Genomic DNA, 18,523 nt, shown 5'->3' with positions numbered 1-18,523 from the left:
CAACCTACTACCTTGAATCAGGACATTCCATCACTGATTTACAATGGGTAATTCTAGAGACTCTAGATGTAATAGACAGGAAGGCAGCAAAGATTCTCTTTGAAAAAGAGCAGCGATGGATACACCGTCTTAAGACTGACACTACAGGTCTGAACGACGGCATTCCTTGACTCAGCCTAAACAAATAATACAGACAGTACAGTGTCCATGAGAGCCCAGTAACCCAGCAGACCCCTATCGATTTGACACCACCTACTCGTACCCACCTGTTGCAAATATAATACCCAGTACATTTTGCCTATACGATTCTAACATCGTTTCCATCAATGCAGACAGGTGATCAAGCACCATAACACTGTAGCATCTTATAGATCAAAGTGCATCGACCGTTGACAATAGAGACAGAGTTCAATAGAGGCATTACGATAAACTGTTCTGTCTGTTAAGATTTGATAACAATTTGTGCCCCATAGATACCCGATGCCACTGCAGTCCCATATACAATCTCCTGTGCCAAAGTGATGTCACGAACTCGAAATCTTTTAAATATAGGATTTCTCGATCCAGACACCACAGATAGGTTAAATTACAGCCCTAATTCATCTAAGCATAATATCAACCTAATTAATACACCGTAATATGTTTTTGTTCACTTATTCTCCTCCGCGGAATTAACAAAGTAACTCTTCGCTTTCCATCGCCATGTACAAAGCCATCAGGAAACAAACCCTTGTACACATCCGGGCTGTGAGAGGCAGAGACAGCACAAGTTGCGCTGTAGGAGAAAAGTCCCAGGTAGCAAACTAAGGCTCCCGCTTCAACCGCAACGGAACCGCAAGTATATAACTAAACCCCTTTGATTGTGGCTATTATTCTCCACAGTGAGGTATTCCCTAGATTGCCGCCAACCCGATGAGGTGTTAATTGTCACCCCAATAGGTATGTTTTATCAGTATGTTTTATCGAGTGAACCCGCCACCACTGTCGCCCTCATTAAAACATATTAGCTCCCATTATCGAGCTATTTGGTATATATAACGGCCGCAACAAAAAGATCCTAAAACGGCATGTTATTCGTACCTTTTTAGAATTATAAACGGCACAACACTCTCACTAAAAGGTATCATCCGGTATAATATACTTCACCTCCGAGGACAGATAAGTGATAATAGAATTTTTACACAGTGTCAACAGAATTCACTGGCACATTAGCGGTATCTTAAAACAATCCATCATTGGTACGCACAAATTTCGAATCTTCTCGCTCACAACACCGACGTGCATGAGAATGAGAGAGTTGACACCCCACATAAGCACGAATCTGGATAAAGTATTGCCATTTTTTAGGTGTTTGACAAAATCGAAACAGATTTTGGTGACAGTACCCTGAGTACTTAAATGTGTGTCTTTCCCATCTCCCCCATGTTTTTTTTGTACGTAATTGGTTTTTTGTACGTAATTGTTTCTCTTGCAGGTACATTGAGACTTTCTTCCAACTGAAGAAACAGGTCAATAACCTTTTCTTTCTTCTTTTTTCACCTTATTCACCACCCCGCACTGGTCCTGAAGAAAGCCCACTGACCTACATAGGCGAATAGGGCTGAAACATGTCGACCTATTTTTAACTCCACAAAACAGTGTGCTTGAATTCCTAATCATTCTATAGCAGCACACAGGAGTTCACTCATTGGACCTACCCGAACCCAGACTAATTAAAGTTTCAGTCTAGTCGTTCTGGTATTTTAACAAACCCACCCTGAGCACTTATCACCCACTATTCACGATCACTACTGTTTTTAACCAAGGGTAAAACCTCCCGGCGGAGGGTGCAAAAAATACTGACCCAAGGATTATGCACACACGTGTTAATAAGAGCAGGGAGACAACATATACCGCTACGAGAACTTTGATTACACGTGCATGAGGGTCTTTTATTTGGGAGACACCCCACACCAACCTGCATACCCTGGTTATGCAGGACAAGTGATCCTTCCCCTTTTGATTTGAAAACTAATCCTATGGAGACTGAATGGATCAGTACTCTCCCTCCCCATTTGATTCATTATGACTTTGACTTTTACACATAAGATCCAAACACATACCAACAACACCTCCCCCACCCCCCGCACCTCCATGATCGCACAAGATCTGCATAGTCCTGTCCACCACATGGGAATATAGCAGGAAGGGGAAGCCCCTCCGGGCCCGCCCCCCGCAATACGCCCCCGCCGTCTGAAGATATGGATATGAGTTATCCCATCCGATGGACCTCTGTCACTGGTGGCGGGTCTAACAACAGTCCCCGATAATCTGCCCACCGTTTCAAAATCTTGTAGTGTTTGCGTAGGCACCCCTTAACAACAAAAATAGGCTGTTCTAGCCCCATACAGAAGTCAAGTCCATTCTTCCATGCGGCCACCGATGAGGCCCTTGGCAATATCTCTTTTCACCAGTGTAAAGCCCAATTGCATAAGGTGTCGCTTATAGATGTTGCCTCCTATTCCCTCCATAAACATGCCCGGTCTGACCGCCGAATGGAGGCCCACCAGGAACTGCTCCCAAGCCGTGGCCGAGGCGATATGGTTACTCCAAGAATTCCCCCACCCCTTGCGGCCCGATGCGAACGCCGAGTCCCCAGCCAGCACTGGCTCAGAAGAAAAAGGGAGGAGGGAAAGAAGATGGCGGGCAGGCACCTCCCAATACCGTGTTGGCACTCACGGGCCCGAGTTGGCCCTCAATCCCAGCAAAACACTCAGTGTCACGGAGAGCCCCTCTCACCCAAGAGGCCAGTGAGGATGCCTCCAGAATAGAGTTAGTGCTCCAAAATGGTGGTCAGTCGGCTCCCCCAACAGCACCCCACCTTCAAGTCCTCCGGCCGCTCGTGATGCGGGCCAAGAAAGCAGCACTACAGGAGGTCCCGAACTTGGTGGCACCCCCGCCGGCCAGCTCCTAGGAACTTACCCCTTCTGCTGCAGGCTTGGCTGCTCCAGGTCTCCTTCCTCCACTGCGGCCCGACACGACCGCCGAAGCCCCAGCACGCACAGACTCAGATAGGAGGAGGGGGGTGAAGACAATGGCGAAAGAGGCACTCCCCAATAACGTAATGAGCCCCAGGGAAGCCCCGGTGTCACTGAGGGCCCCCTTCGCACCCGGGATCCAGTGCGGCTGCCTCTAGGGGGAAGTTCAGTGCCCCAAGATGGCGGCCAGCCAGCCTCGCCGCTCACCCCGCCAGCACCTTACCTCCGTGGCCCGACCAGCCACCCAGCCGCTCCACAACTCTGCCGATCCTCCCCGAATCAAGGGACGCCAGCCATCCGCATATGAGCCCTGCTCCGATGTTACCCATCCGGGCTCGCAGGAACACCAATAAACGGCCTGCCTCCCGCACAGCTGCTGCAACTGCACCTCAGCCAGGCTAGAGATCAGGCAACTCCCGGCTCCTCACAAAGGCACGGCTCCTCCTGGTGGCCGCAGTATCATCCTCAAACCTCCGGCGGCATCCAGACTGGCCCAGGTGTATGACGCCATGTTCCGACTGCGGCAGAGCAGCTCCGGGACCAACACAGGGTTGGAGAGACAGGATAATTTAACAGGATATTATGGGGCTGGAAGGAGCGTGCTCAAAACACGACCGCCATCATGGCTTGCCAAGCCATGCCCCCCGTTAGAAGGTGTTTAATGCTAAATATGCACCACTGATAAATTAACTAGACATTTAAAATCCTCTTCTTTTTTACTCATTGTTTCATAACAATAGCACCTGGGAGAGTAGTAAACGTTTTTCTGGGCTCCCACTACTTACCAGGAGATAAGGGGTACCGCCCAATAGCGCATTATATATTTATTATAAAAAGGAATTTATTTTAAAAAAAAGTGGCTGATTAAAAATATTGGGGCTTGATGTTTAATTTTCTACTCTGTACAAATTTTGGTTGATGCTTAAATTTGGCTGATTCATGTGTCTTTCAGCTTCGATTTGATCCCGTTGCTTTTGTTTTTTTGTTGCAGTGTGTCTAAATTTTAAGCTGTAAATAAATACACATATAAATAAATAAGTGAGGTTTATGAAATTATTTTACGGTTAGGATACCGAAGCAAATATATACGGAAGTAACGTCAGAAATAGATGGGAAAATTGAAACACTTTGGGTTTCAGTAATCCTAGTGATGTCTTTAGTAATGGAATCTATAAGGTACCTCAAGTGCATTAGACATTATGGATGCATGACTAACCACAGCTAGTCAATGTCACTGTGTTTTTTGGCTTTGGATAGCAATCGTATAATACTTTACAATAAAAGCATTTTCCTGTAAACTGAAAGGTTTATTCTATAATAATCTTTGCCAATTTTCTTAGAACACAGTGTTAATGTTCCTAAAGACAGGTTTGTGCGTGTGTGTTGGAGCGGAGATTCATTTTGTCATACTAGTATAAACATCATTGAAACTATTTTGATTTACCTTCTATCTTTGAAGTTCGCTTAATTCTCACTATTTTGTTTCTATCATCTGTAGCAGATTCAGCTGCGAAATTAACATGGTAAGTTCTGTGACCATTCTGGATCTTAACGATGCCCACATTTTCCGTATATGCCTTCTCAAGCTGCAGATTTGCCTGTTTATGAAAGGCAACAAATGTCCCTCCGTTGTCATATTGCCACTCCACAATATCGCTCACAAGTTCCTCTTGCTGTTTTTGTCCTGCTTCCTTACTAATCTTTTTTATCATATTTTGTATTTCCATGCAGGCATGCATAACGTCCCTGGTGAGACCACTTATTTGAATAGAGGAATTATCCTGCTTGCATTTCACTTGTATCCGGATCTGCAAACTGTTCTGTAGTTCAGTCAATTTTTGGTGCTCCTTCTCTTCAAATTCTGCAATCCACTCATCATTAATAGTGTTGTCACAATACTCATGTTTGATTAATTCTTCAATCCAAGATGCAGTGTCATCCACATTTTTTTGGTTTTCACCACAAATCTGAAAGACTGCTGGCTCGGTTTTATCTTCAAATACAAAACTAGAGGTATTTCTTTTTTCAGCGGGTCGTTTGGTGCTGAAGAATGCTACTGTTGCTGCTGCAAACGACAAAGAAAACATTTCTTGAAACAACCAAGATATGTATTTTGACACAGAGTACAAACACTGGCTCAAATCATTTTAAAAAAGTAACAAAATTATATGTACATAGTTTAGAAGCTGGACATCTATTATAACATCGAAGGCTTGAAATTATGAAGACATTTATTCATTAAATTACTCTGTTAGAAACTGGGTTGTTGGTTTACTGGGGTAGGAGCCCTAGTCATGCAGCAGCTACCATCCTAGTAAGGGTAAGAAACAAGCAAACCCTAAATTAACTTGTGCTCACCGTCTGGTGGCTTGGCACATAGCAGTCACGCTTAACTTTAGAGGGAATGTGCAAAGTATTTGTGAAACATTTCAAATAGTAAATCATTAAAAACACCACACAAAAACATTACCCCCCTTTTTAATTCATTAAATAAAACTAGACCAAAACGACAAAACAAATGGACATGAGAATGGGCAAGGTACGATAACCAGAAGTAGAAATAGGAGTGGAGGAACAGGCAAATGAGAGAAGAGGGGTGCAGGCCAGATCCTGGAAATAAAGATAATAGGAATTGTATTGCATTTTGCCTAGCTAGATGTGTCTATTATCAATCTGACTAACAAAACATTGAGTACTGCTATACTTTTGCCCAGGGACGAGTGGAGAGTTATGTGCTTTGAAAATTGCCAGCTTTCTAAATTGACTTGTTTTAATTTATCAGGCGATTAAAACTCAAAAAGTACTTTGCCATGAACCCTATAGTTAATAGAGGACATGACATTATTGGAGTGAATACTTTGCATAATAAATTGACAATTCAGGGTGTTTATGATACTGACTTTGAGGAGGACCCGATGACGTTCTCCAAAGTTCTTGAGGATTTGGATGTCAGAACAGACTCCAGCATAGATAGTGGCCTCGAGAGTAGGTCTAGTTGTACTTAGGAATAAACAAGTGGTTATAGCTGGGAACTGTTCCAAAAATTGTATGTGGAGATCTAGATAGATGGAATAAAAGAAATATTATGAGGGATGGGAGGGGCAGGGATAATCTTAGCCCAGGTGAACGTGTTACACTGAAGCAACTGCTCTGTGATCAGGACATAATGATCAGCGAAGCGGATAAGGAGGGAAACATTGTAGTCATGAACAGTTCAGACAATGATCAGAAGATATATATGCAATTAAATGATCAGCAGTGTGTAATGAGAAGTATGATGTGAACCCTGATCTTTGAATTGACTAAAACCATTAACAAGAAACCCAAAACGTAGCATGAGGAATATTTACTGAATGATGATGAATATTTGTAGGATGAGCTTGACCCTTATTGTTGGTCAAACATTAGGCTAATTTCCCATCTCTCTGTTTTTTCCACAAATCTGGAAAAGCATGTTAACATTCAACTCTCCTCCTTTGCCATTACTTGTAATATGTTTCATCCGTGCCAGTCTGGGTTTAGGGCAGGCCACAGTACCGAATACGCCCTACTAGGAGTCACAGAACTCCTCAGGTAAGAACTCGACTCTGGTGGGACCACCGCCTTCGTCCTTCTGGTGCCGCTTTTGATACGGTCTCACACTCCATCCTCCTGGACAGATTGGAGGCATCAGGCATAGTTGACGTTGCCTTGAGGTGGCTATCTTCCTTTCTGAAAGATCAAACGTTTTAGGTCTCATCAGCAAACCATACATCTATGACCTTAACACTGACCTTGGGGGTTTCGCAGGGATCTATTTTTAATCCCCTGTTTTTTAACATTTACCTTCGCCCCTTGATGGAAGTGATTGAAGAGCCTGGCCTCACCTTATTCTCTTACACGGATGATTCCCAGATTATTTTCTCACTTTCGGATGCTCATAGTCAAGACCTTTCTCCACTCAGGTACGGCCTGTCTATTGCACCCTTTGGATGAAAAGAAACGCCCTAAAACTTAATGGCAATAAAACCGAAATCCTGAATCTGGGAAACAATCCCAAACTTTGGGGAGTTAACCACTGGCCCGTCACACTGGGGCCCTTATCCATGCAAGTTAAGAATCTCGGCTTCATCATTGATAAGAATCTTTCCCTTAAGCCGCAGGTCTCTAAGCTCATAGCCTCTTGCTTTTCCATTCTTAAATGGCTCAAGAGAATCCTCTGGCTGATTCCTGTAAGTGCTTAGAGAACAGTGCTTCTTTTCCGGCTGCCTAGATATGCTTCCCTCTCTCCCTTACTCTACAAATTACATTGGCTGAAGGTTGACTAACGTATTAAATTCAAAGCCTTAGGCTACATGTTTCGAGCTAGACAAGGACTCGCTGCTTCTTACATCCAAGATCTGGTGTATCCGTATGTCCCTACCCGTTCACTGAGATCAGCCAACCTCGCACTGTATACCAAGCATAGGTTTCGTCGGGCCCCCATTAAGAGGCGCTCCTTCTACTTTTTAGTCCCGAAACTTTGGAACTCTCTTCCTGTGGCACTTAGATACTGTAACTTGTTGCTTACTTTCTGCAAGAACCTGAAGATTAGGCTCTTCAATTACCCTGACTGAGTTCTTGTCACCTGGTTTGTTGCTATGTCTACTTTTGTTTTGGCATCTCGATTTACTGTCTACCTTTAGTGCCAGGAGGCCCTTTTGGGTAGCTGTGCGCTCTATAAGCTTCTTCAATAAATAAGGTAAATATTTAGGAGTTGATCGTTCAAGGTATCTTTGCCTTTATACACTCTCTAAAGTGCACAAGGACCTACCACTTCCATCAGGTAGGCTAATTATTTTGGGCATTGGAGGGCCCACTGAGCGGCTATCTGATGTGGATTTGTTTTTGTTTGTTTTGACAACCATACATGACTAACCTACCTTCTCACATTAGGGTCACCAAACACATTCTTAATTCACTGAATGATGTGACATGGGAACCTGGAGATATTAACATTAACACTCAATATTGTCTGACTTTATACGAGCGCTAAACATGAAAATTGTAGGACAGCCCTCAAATGGGTTTTGAACAGTCGACCCATAGACCTATTGGAACATAAAGAAATGCTGTAGCTATGACCAAGATCATATTGGACAATATATTTTTTCATTCAATGATGAATGGTTTAGACAGCAACAGGGGACAGGGATGGGCTCCAGAATTGCCCCACCTTATGGAAACCTCTTTATGGGACTGGGGACTATTCACTGACGATGGTTTCATGATTTGGACAGGGGATGAGACTCAGTTGAAAGGATTTTGTGATTATCTAAATACAATTGAATCAGACATGAAATATACATACCGATATAGTAATGAACGAATTGTATTTTTGGATGTTGAGCTTTACATCAAGAATAATCAGAACAACAGTAGGCTATTTTGCTGAGCGACTTCTTGAAACTCAACATTTGCCTAGTGTGCATTCAAACTGTCAGATAAATGCTATTCGCTTTGGAGAAATGATGAGGGACAGATGTAACAGCAGTGAGGAACATGAATTTCGAGACTGTCTACATGATAAGGAGCTGAGATTTAAAGGTAGAGGTCTTAATACAAATGTAAATTTGTAAAGCCAAAAACAGAATTTTGAAAGTGGATCGAAAAAGTATGCTTGATGCTAATAAATGCGATATAGGTGGTCCAGACAAAGTTTAATTGATCACAAGCTTTAGCTGGAACTCACAAATTTCAGAAATGTTTGTAAAGACAATGGCATTTTTGGCAGTCAGCATAAAATGTTCAGATAATTTATCTCAGATCAGCCTGGCTTCATTTTTTGTAAGGGAAGATCCCATAAAGGTATTTTGAGTCTGATTTATCCAAGGAAACAGATACAGATGAGTTGGTGAACAGAACATTCAATAGGATTCTATAAGTGTGGCCACGGTGGTATGCGCAGATGGTCAAATGAATATCAATTATGGCACTAAGTTTGTTGTCTACGTACTGGTGTGCAAATGTAATCGCATATATGTGGGGAGCACAATAAGAGCCTTGAGAGATAGGGTTGGTGAGCCTATACGAACACTAAAATCAGGCGATACAAAATACCCATCAGCGGTTCATGTCTTGGAGTGTGAAACACAGGCAATATAGAAGAATTCAATATTATGGTATTGCTCATGTGACCAGGGACCACCGGGGTGGTCAGTGAGAGTTGAATTTAGGCCAACTCGAGAGGGGATTAAACGTAGATCATGAACACCATATTTTCTGGGAGATATATATATATATATACCTGTATATAATTTGTTCGTGGAAAGCTCTAAGATGGCGACAATGGAAGTTAAAGGTTCTTTGTCCCTTTTAGATTTTTATGACTCTATAAAACGGATAAGATGGCGCCTGTCAGAAATGCCAATTCAATAAGGTGCACTCGCTGCATGTTGCTAGTGTATAGCGACACCACTTATACGTGGTGCTCCTGAGAGAAGATAAGGTGTAGACTGATTCCACCTCAGTGAGAATGGGTGTGAGGGTGTTATGTTAAGTTATGTTATACAGGGTTTTGTAGCGCGCTCAAATACTCAAGAGTGTCCTGGCGTGTGTGCAGACAGTGAGAAAGTGGGCAAAAAAAATGAAAATTACTTAACAATTTTGAAGAGGTTTTTTTAAAGAGCTTGAAACCCTGAGTGTGCTGAAGCTCCACAGGAAGGGCGTTTCAGGCAGCCACTGCTTCCACAGAGATAGACTGGCCACCTAAACGCACCCTTCAAAACCGTGGGATGACAAGCCGACGCGGAGTGGCAGAACGAAGGGGGCGGTTCGGCGTATACAAAACAAAGCGTCTCCTCAGATACGCTGGCCCTTGACCATGAATGGCCCTATGAGATAAAATGAGGGCCTTAAATAGCACCCGCAGGGCCACTGGTAGCCAGTGCAGATCACGCAGATGCTGCCGGACACTAGATCTACGCGAGATGTTAAATAGGAGTCTAGCCACGGCATTCTGTATGATTTGGAGTCACTTAACCAGATAAGCCGGGATGCCAATGAACAAAGAATTGGCATAGTCAAGGCGGGAGAGGATGAGAGCACGCGCTACCATTTCTTTGGCCTCCCTCGGAAGCAAAGGAAAAAACCTTAGAAGAGCCTTGAGGGTACCAAAGCATACTCCAGTAAGTTTTATAATGTGTTCTTCAAACCTTAGGTTTTCCCCAAACCAAACCCCAAAATTTTTTGTCGGCTCTCCTACAGAGTTGGGGCGAGGCAAATTGGGAGGCCACAACGATTCTCTAAAGGTGGCAGGGAACTGGCCATAGAGGAGTACTTCCGATTTTTCCTCATTGCACTTAAGTTGGGCAAGTGCGAGCTGGCAGAAAACCGATGAAAGCCAGGTCTGAGCAGTCTTGGTATCCAGATGCGAGCCCTGCCAGGTAAATAAAAGCTGGGTGTTATCAGCGTAGGCTATAATTTTCGCACCCAGTTCCTCCGCTAAAAAGATCAGGGGGGTCAGGTAGATGTTAAACAGCAGAGGGCTTAAAGTTGACCCCTGAGGCACTCCAGTAGAGAGTTTCCTGACAGAGGACGAATAGGGGGGCACCCAGACCTGCTGAGTCCGGTTGTCCAAGAACAATGTTAACCATTCCAGAGCAGGGCCGGTGATACTGATGGATGACAGCCGGGCAAGAAGTTGTTGATGGGGCACCGTATCGATGGTGGCAGAGAGGTCCAACAAAATCAGAGCCGCCCTGCCGCCTCCATCGAGGCACTCCTTGATAGCCTCAGACATTTCAACCAGCGCCGCCTCAGTGCTGTATGATGCACGGAACCCAGATTGAGCAGGGTGCAAAGTATTTGATGTTTCCACAAAGGCCTCCAGCTGGCGAAATACCACCTTCTCACAAACTTTTGCTAACACTGGCATGAGAGAAATGGGACGATAGTTAGATGGAACCGATGGATCGAGCCCCGATTTTTTGAGAAGGGGTAGCAGTTTGGCCTCCTTTCAACACGCAGGAACAGTAGCCGTCTGAAGGGAGAGATTAATGATCTCGGTTACCTCTAAGCTAACCACCTCTGCTACCCCACTCAAAACTCGAGCCGGGCAAGGATCAGTGGGTGAGCCAAACTTGAATGATTTCAAAACAGCTAGAATATCAGGCTCAGTTGCCGATAAAAAAAAGCCTGAACTGGTTGGCTGGGGGACTAAGGGTCAGCGAAAATGCCGGGGAAGCACTCTTCTGATCAGAGAGAGCAGCACACAACCTGTCCTGAATCCCAGCTATTTGGTCAATAAAAAAGGAAGACAAATTGATATACTGATTGTGGTACTGTTTATCTCCGATAAGTGCTAATGGAACAATAGTTGTTTACAGCTGGGTGCTGACAGCACTGGGGTAGTTTCGCCTTACTCTTGCATCAGATTTGCAATAGTAGTATTAAAACAAGGTATGGATCACTGCACATAGTGTGGAGTTGGTACATAGAGATTGGTTTAGTTATAATTGTTTTTTTCATTGGTTCACAGGAAGATCTTCGGTTTAAGTTTTGCACTTGGAATTGGGGTCTAATATAAATGCTTTCCACTGTAGACAGATGGAGAGGCGATGGACATGTAAAACAATGGGGTTGGCATGTGCCTGTAAGATATTATAATGTGACAGTTTGCACAATTGGTTCATTTGAAATGTCTTATCATTTTGGTCGTGGTATATGTGCATATTATAATTGGTGGGTAAGGCTGTACACTCATTTTGTATTGTGTAGAGTCTATCTGAAATGGACATTGAGTATTTGAAATTTTATGCTGTTGTTGTTTGAGGTTCCACAAAGTACTGGAATACATCTTATGTCTAGTGTCTTCCTTCTGTATCACAAGGTGTTAGCATTTCCTAAATAATTAAGTTTATTTGGTTTTTGTAAGGTAGAGGTCTTATTTCTGTGTTAGTCCTAAGGAAGTTGTGGGGCAAGACTCCCCCATGACAAAACATGTGTGAGCAGTGGGCAGAGAAGCAATAAAGAGTGGATATGTGGAGTACTGGACACTAAGGATCTTGATTTTCATTTGGACTTCAAACAATAATGCGTGCTTGAGGACTTGTTGCTGTTTATAAAAGTTTGGGTGGATTTAGGGTGTGGGGTAAACACTATTATTCTGCGCACCGTGATTCCCTGAATATTTGTTCACCAATTTTGCAGGCCCACTAGTAGCATTTAATTTACAGGCTCTGGGCCCATGAAAAAGGGACTTATGAGTAAATTAAATATGCCAATTGAACATGAGCCAATGTTAAATTTTTTAGGGAGTGAGCACATGCAATTTAGCACTGGTAAGCAGTGGTTAAGTGCTCAGTCCTAAGGCCAACTATAAAGAAATCAGTAAAAGTAGGAGGAGAAAGGCAAAACATTTGGGTGAGACACTGCAGAAAGGGCCATTTCTAAACACTCTCAAAGGTTTTAGAACAAGAAAATTAGTTGTGGTTGGAATGGAGTTAGGATTGTCTCTATAGAAAAACTCTTGTTATTACATTGGACCGTAAGGCTTCACAAGATCCAATTGGGGACTGGACATTACAGTTACAGTCAACCGTGTTCCACCTCCCTTTCACTCATCCCAAGCCTCCTCTTACTGCTATGAGCTCCAAAAAAATAAAAATAAAATAAAACTAAAAAATTCTAAATCCTTCCCTTTTATCCTTCCACTATCCTTTTCAATCCAAATAACTAAAATGTCCACCACTCAAATAAATTTCATATTTCACTGTACTAATTCACCACTATTTCTTTATGGGTTCCGGAGTAGCGTGATACTCACCGAAAAATCACTTCGACACCGCATCAGGGGGAGCAAGCGCTTTATAAATGCAAACCTTTTTCCCTTCTCTATCCCGCCACTATCCTTCTTAATCCAAATAACTGACTAAGATATCCACCACTCAAATTACTTTAAAATTTTCACTTTACTAATTCACCACTTATCCTTTATGGGTTCCAAAGTAGCGAGTGTGCTACTCACGAGAAAGTGCTTCAACATCCCATTGGGGATAGCAAGAGCTATATAAATGCTAATCTTTTTCCACTCTATCCCGTCACTATCCTTCTCAATCCAAATAACTGACTACCATATCCACCACTCAAATTACTTTCATATTTTCACTATACTAATTCATCACTAACCTTTTCTGGGTTCTGAAGTAGCGTACTACTCGCCGAAAAAACCCTTGAACACCCCCATCAAGAGTAGCAAGCGCTATATAAATATAAACCTTTTTCCCTCTTCCATTCCTCCACTATCCTTCTCAATCCAAACAACTGACTAACATATTCACCATTCAAATTACTTTCATATTTTCACTATACTAATTCACCACTAATCCTTTATGGGTTTCGGAGTAGCGTGCTACTCGCCGAAAGGCGATTCAACGCCTCGTATGGGTTAGTAGGCACTAAATAAATGCAATTACAATACAATACAATTACCATGACTGTACCGGCTACAAATAAATAAAAAATGTTTTGGAATCAGGATAATCAGCTCCAGACAACAAACCATAATATCAATTGCTGGGCTATGAAATGAACTCCATGCCACTCCGGTGATTACATGGTTAGAAAAGGCCCTATAGAAATGGACAGGGAGCAAGTTTATGAAAGCATCTCTGCAGCTCAGTGATCATTGAGAAGTTCAGTCTTTGTTTTTTTTCCGAGGCCATCTAGCAGGACATATCTTGTGGCTCAATCTGTTGTAATATCCTCAAGGGAGATTCTTCAGACAGCTGGGCATTATGAAAATGCATGCACTTAGGGGTCCTCTACTCTCTTTGCAGGGCAGTTCTGGTCCACTTCACCCAATCAACTTACAGCAACCAGAGTTGACTGGGTGAAGTGTAATTATGTGACATGTAATTATGTGGTACTGAGTGGTGTTATGTTGAGTGCATTTATGTTGCATTGAGTAGAGTGTAAATATGTAGCATGTAATTATGTGAAGTGTATTTGTGTTTCATGTAAGGGGGAGGGATAGAATCACTGCACCAATATCTGTGCTGTCTTTGTGTTGTGTAACACTACTTGTGGGCGCCGCCCCCCTTTCTGCACAGGTGAGAGCTGGCTTGTATTTATTTGTATGGTACACTTGTTAATATCAAAAATAAGCACGGAAGCACCTGCAAATGTAAAGAATATTCCATATTTCCTATTGAGAGGTCAACTCTTTTAGCAAGTCTAGCAGTTAGTTGCAAAAGTAGGTGTCGGGGTTATCCCAGATGAGAGACTGGGGAGGAAAGGAGTAAGTTAATTGAACTAAGTCGTGGCAGTAAACTCAGCGTAGTTTATGAAAATTACGTCCTTCCACCTTTCTTTTCTGCACCTCATGAAGATGTGAATTTCACAAAGACCTTTTCTAGTCATGGGTCTTCTGTAGTTCCCCCATGCCTTTTTAATATGGGTGAGCCAACCCCATCTGTTTAAACAGCTTGGCCACAAATTACAAGTGTATCAGTACAGGCCTTGACAGTCCAGGTCTAAACTATTAATGTACATAGGCCTGGCCCTATGGAACCCGTTGGGACTCTGGCCTCAGGCATCACACAGACCACTCAAGCGCAGGGAGCACCCACCCACCGAGGAGCCCCATTCACCTCAAGGCCAATGAATGTATGTGAGATTTCAAAGACTTTAGGGCTCCTTATCACATTCTGCGAAGAGGGGGGTATAAAATTGCATTATGCCACTCACAGGTATTGCGAAGCACCACCCGTGTTCACGTATAAAAGGGACTCGTCTGTTCCAAGGACGCTGACCTGACAGCCATCACAGGTGTCTTGAGGTACAGACGTCTGGCATAGACGGCCACGGATCGCTCCCTGTTTGCAACCACACAGCAGGACAGCCACCACACTATTAAAAGACACCTGGCAGCCAATAGGTTTCCCATTAAGAAAAATATATTTTCAGGCATAAGTGCACATGGATCAAAGTGCGCCTCTTCAAAAGCAACCATCTGTGTTACTGTGCACGGCACTTTAATAGATATGTGGTACTTGTCACATAATGCCTTATCGGCTGTAGGAATTGCAGATTGCGCAAAAAATATTTCAAGATCAAAGGGTCAATAGTTACGAAAAATAACAAAAATAACTGCAGGGGTGGTGTAATGCAGTGGAAAACACGTTGATAAAGTTGGCTGGTTTCTTCTGTTAAACAGGCACTAAAGAGGTAAATATTTTCAAAAGATAGTATTAATGCCCTAAATGATGAAGTGGGGGTGATGGCAAGTGCATGTATCACATGAAAACATCCTTTAATATTTAGGCACTGTGTAAGCGTGGCAAAAGACGATAAACCTTTGTTTTACACATGTTCTTCTGTGATTGTGTAAGTTCATTTACACTCTAGACAGTATGATTAAAGTAGCATTCTGTTCAAAATGGGACTCGCTGTAGGAAAACTAAAAAAATAAATCCTTATTTCTCTCCTCAAGTTCTGATATCTTGTACCTTACACTGCTTCCAGGTTAGATACTTACACACAATATTTTCAGTGCACATTACTGGGGGAGGGGGTTGTCTAAGGCCAGTTTGGATTGCACAGAATAAAAGAGGCACACCCTCCATTACAAAAAGTGTGCACTTGCATGCTTGTTCTCTGCTGATTAGAATGTTATGTTTTTACACAAAGCATGTAATGCAGCTGTTACAATCGATAGTGGTAGTCAAATGATGGTTTTGTGCTTCGATCTAAAAGAAAAAGCAGTATCTATTGGTAAATAACATTTTGAACAGGAGCTGCTAAAGATGCACAGTTATATTTTTTTAATGAATATTTTAATGTACTATAGCATTAGTGCCCCTTCTCTGCCAATAAATGTAAAAACAGGAAGAGGGCAATGCTTCACAACATGCTGCACTGCATTTTCTTGCCACATAATTCAGTCAAGTGTGTTCCACAATTTGGCCCTTCACTGCCCAGTGGCCTAAAAAGGCGGACTGATCCCCCAAAACAGGCATAAGGAAGAACCACCAAGCCCTAATTTGATGGTTACGAAAATGAAAACAATTAAAAAGGTCTCTCCGGCTTACTGGCCCTCAGTGCCACTGCTCCATTGTTGATAGCTACTTCGCTGAGGGGTAATTCCTCCTCTGCAGAGGCCCAACGTCACTGTAGAGGTGGTGCTTAGACATTACTCATGGTGTATACAGCCCTCCATAACAGGCGAGCCCACACTTCTGTACATCTAATGTGCATAGAGATTATATATGTGGTGAACGTGATCATGGGATTGTGGTCGCTTTCGTTATTCCAGCAAATATTGGTTGAAATGCAAGTTTCGCCCACTTTTATCTGCTGGACAATCACCACTCCCCCACCAAATCATCAATCTGTTCAGAAAATAGCAAGGAACCCTGGGTAGTGTGTGAATATATATTGAATATGTTACTTACCAGTATGCATCTGTTCTTGGCATGTAGGGCTGCTGACAATCATATCTGTGCATAGATCGCCGCCTAGTGTTGGGTCCGGATGATTGCACATTGTTGTCCTGGAAGAGTCTTCGAAGTATCACGAGATAGGTGGCTCCTCCCCTGGACTACAGTGCGCATGGGCATCCTCTCCATCCCCAGATTGTTTTTCGCCATTGTGGCAGAGATGGAGTGTAATACAGTGAGTGATGTTCATGCTAAATAGTAATTCTGAATGCTACAGCTGCTACAGGCGCCGGGGAGGAGGGCGGGCGATATGAATGTCAGCAGCCCTACATGCCAAGAACAGATGCATACTGGTAAGTAGCATATTCAGTTCGAGGCATGTGGGCTGCTGAATTCATATCTGTGCATAGATTATATAGCAGTCCCTCTTGTTAGCGGCGGCCGCCCGTGCCAGCTGCAGCAGTCTGAAACAGAGTTTTGAGAACAGCCTGTCCTACAGCTGCCTGCTGCTTTGAATGTACATCTACGCAGTAGTGTTTTGTAAATGTATGTGTAGTGGACCATGTGGCTGCTTTACATATCTCTTCTAAAGGAATATTTCCAAGGAAAGCCATGGAGGCTCCTAACTTACGTGTGGAGTGTGCTCTTGGTGGAATGGTTAGTGTGCGTTTAGCCTTTGCGTAGCAAATTTGTATACACTTAACTATCCATCTGGCTATTCCTGCTTTGGAGATGGGGTTGCCTTTGTGCTGTGGAGAAAAGGCAACAAACAGTTGTTTTGTTTTCCTGAAATCCTGAGTTCTGTCTATATAGTACATAAGAGCTCTTTTGACATCTAATGTATGCAGAGATCACTCTGCGACATTTTGTGGATTAGGAAAGAAAACAGGCAGTTCTATGGTTTGGTTCATGTGGAACTGCGAAATCACTTTAGGCATGAATGTAGGGTTTGTGCGTAGTACAAATCTATTTGCGTGGACCTGTATGAATGGCTCTTGAATGGTTAGTGCCTGGAGTTCACTAACTCTTCGTACTGAGGTAATGGCTACTAGGAAAGCAACTTTCCAGGTCAGAAATTGAATCTCACAAGAGTGTAGAGGTTCAAAAGGTGGTCCCATCAGTCTGGTGAGTACCACATTTAGATTCCAGACTGGTGAAGGTGGGTGTCTGGGAGGGATTACTCGTTTGAGTCCCTCCAGAAAAGCTTTAATGGCCGGCACTCTGAATAGTGAGAGGTGCTGCCTGTTTTGAAGATAAGCTGCTATCGCGGATAAATGTATACGAATGGAGCTGTACGCTAGATTACATCTATATAAGTGCAGCAAATAACAGATAATGTTTTGAATAGATGCATCCAGTGGGTTAATGTAATTATTGTTACAATATATATCAAACCTCTTCCATTTAGCCGCATAACATGCTCTGGTTGTGGGTCTTCTTGCCTCCTTGATGATGTTCATGCATTCTGGTGGCAAGTTGAGGTAGCCAAATTCTAAGACTTCAGGAGCCAGATCGCCAGGTTGAGCTGTTGCGGACCTGGGTGCTGAATTTCGCCATGGCTCTGCGTTAAAAGTCTGAGTGTTAGCCGCAGTCTTTGATGCGGTACCACGGAAAGTTCTACTAGCATGGTGTACTATGGCTGGCGTGCCCATGTTGGAGCAACCAGGATGAGTGTCATTGAGTGTTGTTTCAGCTTGCCAGCGGTATTAGAGGTGCTGGGGGAAAAGCGTACGCAAATTTGCCTGACCAGTTCATCCATATCGCATTGCCCTGTGACTGCGGATGTGGAAACCTGGCGGCGAAGCTTTGGCATTTTGCGTTTTCCCTTGTGGCGAATAGGTCTATCTCCGGATGACCCCATTGCTGGAAGTACGGTTGGAGTACTGATGGATTTATCTCCCACTCGTGCATTTGGTGACTGTGTCTGCTGAGCAGATCCGCCATCTGGTTGTCTTTACCCGGGAGGTGTTCCGCCATGAGGAAGATGTTCCTCTGAATGGCCCACTTCCACATGCTCTGAGCCAGATGAGACAACTGTGGAGAGTGTGTACCTCCCTGCTTCTGTATGTAGTACATGGCAGTCATGTTGTCCGTCCGGATCAACACGAC

At 43.4% G+C, this 18,523-nt stretch overlaps 1 protein-coding gene across 1 annotated transcript in view; it reads right to left on the bottom strand.

Annotated features, from left to right (window-relative positions):
• LOC147732882 (protein mono-ADP-ribosyltransferase PARP14-like) overlaps nt 1-18,523 on the bottom strand; it is a 1,251,483-nt gene that overhangs the window by 281,140 nt on the left and 951,820 nt on the right. Inside the window, exon 15 of the mRNA XM_086957427.1 lies at nt 4,462-5,082. Within this exon, the coding sequence (XP_086813553.1) occupies nt 4,462-5,082 (621 nt within the window). The remainder of the gene's footprint in view (nt 1-4,461; nt 5,083-18,523) is intronic.

Source organism: Lissotriton vulgaris, chromosome 2_1, assembly GCF_964263255.1.
Source record: "Lissotriton vulgaris chromosome 2_1, aLisVul1.2, whole genome shotgun sequence".
Taxonomy (NCBI): Eukaryota; Metazoa; Chordata; class Amphibia; order Caudata; family Salamandridae; genus Lissotriton; species Lissotriton vulgaris.
Note: the sequence above shows the minus strand (reverse complement) of the source record. Positions and strands in the feature narration are given on the sequence as shown.